This window comes from Puntigrus tetrazona, chromosome 1, assembly GCF_018831695.1.
Source record: "Puntigrus tetrazona isolate hp1 chromosome 1, ASM1883169v1, whole genome shotgun sequence".
Classification (NCBI taxonomy): Eukaryota; Metazoa; Chordata; class Actinopteri; order Cypriniformes; family Cyprinidae; genus Puntigrus; species Puntigrus tetrazona.
In genome coordinates this window covers 26,068,788-26,078,915 of record NC_056699.1, presented here as the reverse complement: position 1 = coordinate 26,078,915, position 10,128 = coordinate 26,068,788, and the positions used below count along the sequence as shown (strand labels likewise).

Sequence of the window (10,128 nt, the reverse complement as noted above, 5' to 3'; positions counted from 1 at the left end):
GCTGTTAACTTTCCCCAACTGTAGCTGTAGCACTGTGCTCTGGTGTGACGTGGTTCAAATCCTGTTTGCTGTGTGACGTACAGGTGGCCGCATTTTCCGCTGCTCCTTTTGCCACAACTTCCTGTGTGAGGACGATCAGTTCGAACACCAGGCGAGCTGTCAGATCCTGGAAGCGGAGACTTTTAAATGTACGCCCCCTAGTCCAGTGTTTTTCTGAATAATGCTCTTCTTTACGGGCAAGACTTTCAACTTTAATGTCTCTTGCCCCAATCGTAGGCTTGTCTTGCAATCGTCTCGGCCAGCATTCTTGTCTCCGCTGCAAGGTTTGGGATTTTCATTGCTCAGATTTTCAGTTTTTTTGTGCTGTTTGAACGAACTGTGAACGAAACCTTGCTCTTCGTAGGCGTGTTTCTGCGACGATCACGCCCGAAGCAAAGTGTTCAAGCAGGAGAAAGGCAAGGCTCCTCCGTGCCCGAAGTGTGGACACGAAACGCAGGAGACCAAAGATCTCAGCATGTCCAGTGAGTGTCCTCTACTGTTACCATCTTGAATTTTGTGACCTCTAAATTGAAACATTTTATTCAGTATGGGACTACGCAAATAATCAAAATAAAATTGTAATAATTAAATATTATAGTATAATTCTTAAATTTTTTTATGGTTAATACAACAATAATAGCTCATTTTTTTCTAAAACTAAAAAAACTAAACATGTCTGATTCTTGAAATAAACAACCAATGCCAAGGCAACATTTACCATTTTTTGTTTAAATTAAAGTACTTAAATTACTAAATAAATAAACTATATAATATAGTATAATGCATTTAATATAGTATAATATAATATAGTATAATGTATTTAAATGTGTATATTATGATTTATATTGTGTATATAAATATATTACATATTTCTTAAATTTATACAGTTTATATATGTATATGCAAGCAACACAATAGCACAAAAAAACCCTAAACTTTTAAAGTAAATAATAAAAGTAATACAATTAAAGTAAAACAATACTTTTTTTTATTCAGTATAAATAATTAAAAAACTAAATATTAATCTAAAAATATTATGAAAGAAATGCATTTACGAAAACCTAGTGAAAACACATTCTGAAGCACTAACAAAAATGATAATAATATGTCCATATTTAGTAAGGTATGTACTTAGGTGACGCTAGCACAAGAATTGGGTGTCTGGTACTAACCGGATATTTTTTTGTTTGTTCTTGCAGCACGAACACACAAATTTGGCCGTCAGAGTGGCGCCGATGAAGACGAATACGGTGCGTCCGGATACAGTTCCTACTGGAAGAATCTGGAATCCGGAGGGAGCTACAAAGAGGAGGACGTCGAGGAGGACGACGACTTTGATGACGATTACGATGAAGAGGAGGAGGAGGATGACGACGAAGACGAAGACGAGGAGGAAGACGACGAACCAGAGGTGGAAGAATCTCTCTCAAATCTGAGTTTGGGAGCAAGTGGAAAGCCCCAGTAAAAAAAAAAAAACAAAAAACACAACTTGTAGAGCTAAAACCATGTCAGATATTTGGCCTTTGACTTAAGCTTTTCTGTACTGTGTTGATACGGACGTGATTGTCAGCACCCTGAATTTCAAATACATCTGAAATGTTTTTAAAAGCCAGTTTTGTGTGTTTATTCAACGTGATTTCAGACAACCGACTGTGTTCAGGGCCAATAGGTGTCAGTGTTAAGTTATTTAACTCTTAGGCCCGGTTTAACAGACTGAGGGGGGGGAAAGTGTCAGTATGGTGCTAGTTAACTGCCTCAGCCTCAGCTGTTAGTTTCTTTATCGCACACCTATCCACGCAGACCTTCTCGTTTTTGTCGCGTCGCTGTTCGATAGCTCCGTGTTTACGTTTCGTGAAGCGCGCGGACCGAACGCGCGAGACGGTCAACGTTCGTTAGCGGTGAACTGCGCCACGCGGGTCACGTGACATCTACCCCCATTCGAAATAAAACGCCTCTCCAACTGATGACCTTTAACTCCCCACCCCCAAAAAGTCCTTACTTGGTAAATAAAACGAGAGCAATTTATGTGGACGGCTAACCTTTGTTGAGCGCTTATCCTCCACGCGCGCTCTTCTTCGCGGGTCCGAGATTACTGTTTGTTTATTGCCCCAAACAAACATGTTGCCGAGTTACACAGAAGGAAGAGCGCTGCAGCGCTTGCTAGGGATCATGTCAAAGTGAAAGAGCTCTATGGGCGGCGAGAGAGAGTGTGTGTGTTTTCACCAGCAGGTTTTACTCAGTGCGCGCACGGAGGACGAGGGGCTCATGGATTAATATCCAACCGGAGCGTTCAAAAGGGCTCGCGTGCCTCCATGATATACTCCAAGGATTTCTACTTGACGAGAACATGTGAATTTCACGCAGCTGTCGCGGTCGGCCTGCCAACAATCTCGCTTTCGATGATTTTAGTGACCCTCTTCCTCGCCCTCACCGCGGGATTGTGGAATAAACCGACCAGGCTAAAGTCAATGGTAGGAAACGCACTCGCTTCGGCGTCTGTTGTCATTAACGCCACTGAAGAAGCACTGATGAAAACATCATGGTGCTGATCAGTAACATGCACGACGTGTCAATATATTTATTGGCAATTAATACATCTGAACCGTGTTGTAGATGTCGAAGGGCATGGTAAATAGTTGAAACGAATAATAATAATAATAAAATAGTTGAATCTCTGACTATGGAAGTGGTTTGGTCAGTCGTGGACACTTTATTTTTAGATTTGTAAAGTGAACGTTTTAAGTTTTCTTTGAAGAAAAATGATCAAAATGGTTGCATTAGTGCAATTATGTTCAGATGCAATACTTATTGTAATTAATGGGGTTATTATTTAATGCAAGTTAAACATGCATTGCAGGCACCTTCACTTTTTTTTAAATAGTTTTTTAAACATAAGCAATTGAAAATGCACACAGTCATATGCCTGTATACGATCGTAGATTGACTTTCAGTTTAATCTCTTTTACTGGGATTCTGCCCCGTCATCAGTTTTCAGCAATATTGTTAAAACGATAAATAGCTGATTCAGCATTTTAAATGAAAGGCACTTATTATTGATAAGAATGATCTCAAAAGTCATCATTTCTATCTAAATATGTTAGCATTTAAATACACTCTTCTACTCCCATTTTGGCCATTTTGTTTTATTTAAATGTATAGGATTGCGTTTAAATACTGTCAGATTAGCGAGCACACTGCACTAAAGGTGCACGCAATGATAAATATTTACAAGTACTTGATTGTTCACCTTGAAAAATAATGACTCATTCTGGTTTACAATGGAGGTAATCCTTTGTTACATCAGTTGCTATCGATTTCAGTTTGACTTGGGGATCTTGAAATGCCATGTACTTTGCTATTTATTGGGTAGTAGTAGCGCTTAGGCGTTCAAAACCAGTAATTATCCCAGATTTTCTTGGCTTCATTCATGCCTAGGTAATGACTCGCGGGATTAGCTACTCTAATCGTTTTACAGAATCTTTTTAACTCCAGTACATTTTCCTTTTTGTAAACTAAAATGTTACGTATTGGAGTCTATGCAAATAAAACCATGGAAAGAGTATAGTTGACTGTAGCTACCGAGTCTGTAGCAGCTCAGAGTTTATATTAATAACCTCCGATCCAATTTCGAGTCGATTCATTTCTCTCAAATTTGTCGAAAAGCATGCCACAAATGATGTGAGGCAGTATCTCTGCAATGCTTTAGCATATTTAGACCAAACTTTGTGTGTGTTGTAATGACCAATATCTGAGGTTTTAAAAAATTATATATATATCCAAGAGTTCAGAAGATATATGTATAACTCTTTAGTCATTCCGAGTTAAACATGAGTTTCCTATGTCAGCCATTTTGTTCGATCATTTCGAATTTTCTCATTTTTTAAAAAAAATTTGTCTAATCTTTTTTTTTTTAAAAACAGAACAGTATAGTATTAGTATTGAAACTACTAAAAAGTAGTTTCACTTTCACAATCACTCAAATATCAAATATGGCACCAGCAACAACACCGTGGAGAGAATAATAACTCCGCCTTCTTTGTTTATGAACACTTTTTTGAAAATAAACCCACACTGTGACATAGAGAAGTGGGGGCGTGTTTAAACGAGACGTTTTAGGGGGCGTGGACAAGTCATAACTTTTCTAAAGAATGTCTCGTTGGTTTTGAAGCGTACGCACTAACAGCTTGCAGCGCTCTCAAGGGAATGGGAAGTGTGAAATCATACGACCCCTTTAAATCAGATTTTACTTTTTAGTCTTAAATCATCTATATATATGTCTCCGAGATCATGATATTCGCCGTTTCTTTCTTTTGCAATGTTTTTCTTGGCTTGTGCATGTAGTTAAGCTTTTGTCTTTTCCACCGACTGTGCCCGCGTTTCCTGGAACTGCACATGCTTTCTAACAAATGAAAGAATCACTTCTGTTTCTGTGGGATTTTTGCAGTATTTTAGTACTTTTGTGTATGTGATCTTTTACAGAGAACTGGAAGATGTGCTTGTAACCTTTGGTGCTTCGAGAATCGCATGGAATGCCCTTTGAACTCAGAGGTTTGGAATTCTATCTTAATTCTGAGGTATATCTAAGAAATTAGACTGCTTATTTTCTTTGCTGATTGCTGTATAAATTTAGCACAACCACGATTATTGAGTTGCTAAAACGGTCATGAATTGGAGGGATAGTTCACTTGGGCCCCGTTGACTTCCATAGTAGTCTATGAGAACCAACTGAAGCTGAACTATAGCTTGAAACCCTAATAAAATCTACAACGAAAATGGTGAAAGTTTAATTCAAATTGTTAGTAAATTTCACAAATTATTACAAAGAATCGGCACACGACTTTGAACTAAATGTGAATATTTTCTGGTAAAAAGTACTCCTCCTATTTAGTTTTATTTCAGTTTTTATAATGTCAGTTCAAAATTGTTCCATATTTTTGAGTGGGGAATATTTATCAATACCAGTTTGCGTTTCGGAGGCAGATTCTCACCTAAAAAAAACATTTACTAAACTGAATGAATTTCAAAGAGAGAGACAGAGACAGGGGGACAGAGACAGGGGACAGAGAGAGACAGAGACAGGGGGACAGAAAGAGAGAGAGAGAGACGGGGACAGAAAGAGAGAGAGAGAGACGGGGACAGAAAGAGAGAGAGAGAGACAAGGACAGGGGGACAGAAAGAGAGAGAGAGAGAGACAAGGACAGGGGGACAGAAAGAGAGAGAGAGACAAGGACAGAAAGAGAGAGAGAGAGAGAGACAGGGGGACAGAAAGAGAGAGAGAGACAGAGACAGGGGGACAGAAAGAGAGAGAGAGAGACAGGGGACAGAAAGAGAGAGAGAGAGACAGGGGACAGAAAGAGAGAGAGAGACAGAGACAGGGACAGAAAGAGAGAGAGAGACAGGGGACAGAAAGAGAGAGAGAGACAGGGGACAGAAAGAGAGAGAGAGACGGGGACAGAAAGAGAGAGAGAGACGGGGACAGAGAGAGAGAGAGAGAGAGAGAGACGGGGACAGAAAGAGAGAGAGAGAGAGACAGGGGACAGAAAGAGAGAGAGAGACAGGGGACAGAAAGAGAGAGAGAGACGGGGACAGAAAGAGAGAGAGAGACAGAGACAGGGGGACAGAAAGAGAGAGAGAGAGACTTAGACAGGGGACAGAAAGAGAGAGAGAGAGAGACAGGGGGACAGAAAGAGAGAGAGAGACAGGGGACAGAAAGAGAGAGAGAGACGGGGACAGAAAGAGAGAGAGACAGAGACAGGGGACAGAAAGAGAGAGAGAGAGACTTAGACAGGGGACAGAAAGAGAGAGAGAGACAGGGGACAGAAAGAGAGAGAGAGACAGGGGGACAGAAAGAGAGAGAGAGACGGGGACAGAAAGAGAGAGAGACAGAGACGGGGGGACAGACAGAGAGAGAGAGAGACTTAGACAGGGGACAGAGAGAGAGAGAGAGAGAGAGAGAGACAGGGACAGGGGACAGAAAGAGAGAGAGAGACGGGGACAGACAGAGAGAGACAAAGAGAGACAGGGGACAGAGAGAGAGAGAGAGAGTTGTGATAATGTTCTCCAATAATGACAAACTATATGTTGTAAGTTTTTACATTAAGTAGATTCCAACCTAATGTTGGAATAAATAGATCTATTATAAGCATAAAATATAAAACAGTTCTTGAAACTGCAGAAATAGGAGGCAAAACCGACAAAATAGTTTTGGCCACGTTTTATGTAGTTAATATCTACATTCACTGTATCACCTTTATTTGCTCTAGCACTCTTCTATTTGTCTGATTGGACCTTTGACTCTGGAGTTTATAATTGTTAAGATACAGCACTTGTGATGGCATCGCCACGTGACGTCTAGCCCCGCCCCCCAATACAGTTACAGTCCATAAAAAATAATAGACACATCTGGGATTTCTAAAGTCCAATTTTAATGGCCCTTTATCCGCTGCTGGCCACTACAGCATGCATTAGCTGAGGTTGCATGCACACTATTAAGAGACTCAGCTGGTAATATGAATCCAGGGCAAGATCAATCTCTGCCTCACTCTGACTAGAGAGAACAACGTTATTATCTGTTGTTTAAAGGGTGGAGTGGCCTCAAACATGATCAGATACATTTGAAACCTAAATCTGATACCTCAACGACGCCGATCACAAGATGGTGGTAAAAAAAATAACTAGGACTGCAGAAAAAGAGTTGTGTATAAAGTCTATACCGCTTGCTCTGTTCGACTTGTTGATATCATTGTGTATCTGTTTTTACGCCGCAAGCGAGAACAAACAAACTGGACAAACGTTGGCTCTGCTCCAAAAGTTGCAAGTTTCGTTTTGGCCGAGTTGCATGCGGAGAAGGTACTTTTATGAGGAAGGAGATGCTATAGTGCTTTGTAGTTCAAGCTGTAGCGCTTAGTAGACAACAACCAAAAAAATAACCAATTCCCAGAAAGTATCAGTAAAAATATTTAAATCCTATTATAAATCCTTTTGTGCTCTGTGGGGAAAAAAAAAAAAAAAAAAAAAAAAAATATATATATATATATATATATATTTTCCCAAAAAAATATTTATTAGCACAGCTGTTGTTGACATTGCTAATAATCAGAATGTTTCTTGAGCCACAAATGAACATATTTTCTTGATTTCCGAAGGATCATGTGACACTGCAAACCGAAGTAACGATGTCGAAAATTCAGCTTTGATCACAGGGAATAAATTTTATACTCAAATAAAACCAGTCCCTTTAAGTTGTCCTGATATTTGAGGGTAGCACTGTTTTAACTATGTTGAATGAACTCACTGAGCGCAAACGTAACGGTAGCTTAAGAGCGTGTGAAGTTGTGACGTAAGAGAAGGTTAGGAGCAGAGCCACGTTCTGTATCATGGTATTTCTGGACACGTTCAGAACGGATCAAGACACGGTTAATGTGTTAGAACCGTGAGATTGCAAATGAGTGTGTGATGTAGACGGAGTAAATGATAACTTGTTAATAATTTTAAACTCATGTGACCGTTGGTTTCGGGTGTTTTGTGTGTGTTCAGCTGTCTAAGTGCTCTGTTGCCCGTGGCTGAAGGTCATGCAATGCAGGCTCTGCTAGACATCCAGGGCGCACTCAATCATACCAAGCTTTTATTCCAAGTGAGTATTAAAACCTGAGATTCTGATGCATTGTGTAACTCAAGGCGTGTCATAATTGCTGTATTATCTGCAATCTTTTCTCAGCCGTCACGAAATCCGCTCGGCCTAATTAAGCCACTTTTTCCACTGTCGGGCTTCTACAGCGCTTTTTTTTGGATTTAGCTATACTGAAAAGTTTCAACTCGGCCTTTCTTTTCCCACGTTTGGATTTCCGTGGAGCGAGACGACGGATAGCCGTTAAAAAACGTTTCTCGCAATATCCATGCTCTGATTGGTCAGGTCACCTGTCAATCACGCTCTTTGTGCGTGACGTATCGCCTGGCTACCAGTTTCTCCGTAGCTGGCTAAGCAGATGTTTGCCGTTTGATCAAACAGCCATTCAACAGCTCCGTTCAATAAAGAAAAAAAATGTAACGATAATAAATCGATTTTTGTGATTTTCCGAATGCGTCGCGATTATCTCTGGAAGCGCATCTGAGCTCAGCGTTAACAGCAGATGGCGCTCCATGCTTTAGAAACGGCTTGCTTTCTGGCTTTTCACACACACACACACACACACACACACACACACACACACACACACACACACACACCAACCAACACCAACCAACCAACCAAAGTCATCCACTATCTGCGCCACATTTGAGTCAGAATTTTTTTCGCATCTTTTCCTATCGAAATGCTTGCTACAGATGCGAAAAAGCTGAAAATCTAACCTGATCACATTTGTTTTTACTTTACGATCAACACAAGTTTCGGAGGCACACGACTGACGCAACGTGCAAAATCTTTAGATGAAAATATCAGACTTTTCCGCTTTCGTCCCGGAGTGGAAAAGCCGTTTAATAAATCCTAATTTGTGAATTATTTTTTTCTCTCCAGCGTTCTAATGCCAGTTTGTATACACCAAACACTGAGGATATTAACGTAAGTTCACTTAAAAAAACCTGAAGATCAAATAGAAAGCATTGTCGACTAATTATGGATTACTGGTATTGCAATAAACATTAAAAACCAGTGCTAACCGACCTCTGTGTTTGTCTGCAGATATGCACATATAAGTTTTTTGACTGTTTTCTGATGGAGATGAACGTTCTCTTGCATGACGAAGACCCAACAGATGAGAACAAGCTCAAGCTCATGTTAGAGAGAACTTTAGAAGAATATAACCAAAAAGTAAGTCAAAGTTGGATGTACGCTATTTAAGCATTGGATTACGCGAATAATTCCCGTGCAGAAATGTGTATTCACAAAATATTTTTCTTTATCATTCGTTAATTCATTATTCGTTTTATGGTCCAGGATGGAAACTTAATAAGTAGTACACCTGTGTGAAATATTATAGCTACATAATATAAGCACATTTCATATTGTTTATGTTTTAACGTAAAATTAAATATGGTGTCCACTGGACATTTTGCCACAATGATTGGCTCACCATTGTTTAGAAAATTAAATGTGTTAAAAAAATAATAATTTGGTAATTTTAGTGATATAGTAAAGAGCAGAGAATATTAAATATGCATAATTAAAAAAAAAATTAATTTTTAAATGAATAATTTCAGCGTCACGGTTATGAATTGGAAATATTTGCGTTCTGAACGACGAGTATAATGACATCTGACGGTTAGGTTTGGGCTGCTTTCACAGAAGTGCTCGGAGCGACATCCCTGCGAATTACAAGAACTTGCCCCCTCCAATAAGTTCTGGGAGAAGATGACAAACTTTCTTCAGAAGCAGCAGACTCTGTGCAGAAACACGTCTACCAAAACATGCGACTAAATCGTCCGTCGTTTCCCCCCGAAAGCATGTACAATAAGCTCGTGTATCTATTATCACTTTAAATTATACTAGTCTTTTATTTTTGTTATTAATATTTATATCACCTCAGTCTGAAAGCGTCACTTTATTAATGCTGTATATGATATCTATTTTTGTAACCGAGGGGTTTTGTGAATGATCGCTGAACTGTGAACTGTGTAAGTGTACAAAAAATGTAAGGTGAAAATTGTAAAATAGGTTTTCTATTCGATGTATTGTTACATTAAATCATTTTTTAGTAACAGAAGTAACGTCATTTATGTTGAAGTGGATGTGGTCTGGGACTGAAAGGACCTCCTGAAGGAAGCTCGACTAATTTTGTCTCGACGGTGGAATTTCCTGTGGATTCCCTGTAAGAGCTGCTTGAGGATCATGAACATGTTCACGTCACAATCACCCACACGCTTCATCACACTTTAGTTAGCGCCTTTGTTCTTTTTGACGAGAATACAAGTAAAGTGTGTTCAGAGAACCGTACTGCTTCTTAACCACATAATTAATCTGCTGACAGACAACAACAAAAAACCCAGAAAATTGTGAAAAAATGATATGAAACGAAACAGTTGTGTGATCTTTAATACAGTGCCTGCCGAGGTAAACAAAAGTTCTCTTTTTTTTTTTTCCTGCAACTTCCT

At 39.4% G+C, this 10,128-nt stretch overlaps 2 protein-coding genes across 6 annotated transcripts in view; both read left to right on the top strand.

The window, feature by feature from the left end:
- znf330 (zinc finger protein 330) overlaps nucleotides 1-1,651 on the top strand; it is a 5,920-nt gene extending 4,269 nt beyond the window's left edge. Inside the window, exons 7-10 of one of the 2 annotated variants that reach the window (XM_043235457.1) lie at nucleotides 25-188; nucleotides 277-323; nucleotides 404-521; nucleotides 1,239-1,651. In XM_043235457.1, the coding sequence (XP_043091392.1) occupies nucleotides 25-188; nucleotides 277-323; nucleotides 404-521; nucleotides 1,239-1,475 (566 nt within the window). In that variant the 3' untranslated portion in view covers nucleotides 1,476-1,651. The remainder of the gene's footprint in view (nucleotides 1-24; nucleotides 189-276; nucleotides 324-403; nucleotides 522-1,238) is intronic. The other variant, XM_043235465.1, reaches the window with a different exon arrangement.
- A 402-nt stretch (nucleotides 1,652-2,053) lies between these two features.
- Nucleotides 2,054-9,740, top strand: il15 (interleukin 15). Of its 4 annotated transcripts, none has more exons than XM_043237101.1 (6): nucleotides 2,054-2,510; nucleotides 4,519-4,613; nucleotides 7,576-7,672; nucleotides 8,555-8,599; nucleotides 8,720-8,848; nucleotides 9,304-9,740. In XM_043237101.1, the coding sequence occupies exons 1-6, from the start codon at nucleotides 2,352-2,354 to the stop codon at nucleotides 9,373-9,375; spliced, it is 597 nt and encodes a 198-aa protein (XP_043093036.1). In that variant the 5' UTR covers nucleotides 2,054-2,351; the 3' UTR covers nucleotides 9,376-9,740. The 4 variants fall into 4 exon arrangements, with proteins under 4 accessions (XP_043093036.1, XP_043093044.1, XP_043093053.1 ...); XM_043237109.1 differs by having other exon boundaries at nucleotides 2,055-2,510; nucleotides 8,720-8,852; nucleotides 9,323-9,740; XM_043237092.1 differs by having other exon boundaries at nucleotides 2,060-2,510; nucleotides 9,323-9,740.
- Nucleotides 9,741-10,128: the final 388 nt, after the last annotated feature.

Excerpts from the sequence above, each read along its gene's own strand:
- il15 (XM_043237092.1), top strand. The coding sequence starts at position 2,352 with ATGATATACTCCAAGGATTTCTACTTGACGAGAACATGTGAATTTCAC. Across the intron at positions 7,673-8,554 it reads ATACCAAGCTTTTATTCCAA|CGTTCTAATGCCAGTTTGTA; the intron begins GTGAGTATTAAA and ends TTTTCTCTCCAG. Across the intron at positions 8,600-8,719 it reads CAAACACTGAGGATATTAAC|ATATGCACATATAAGTTTTT; the intron begins GTAAGTTCACTT and ends GTTTGTCTGCAG.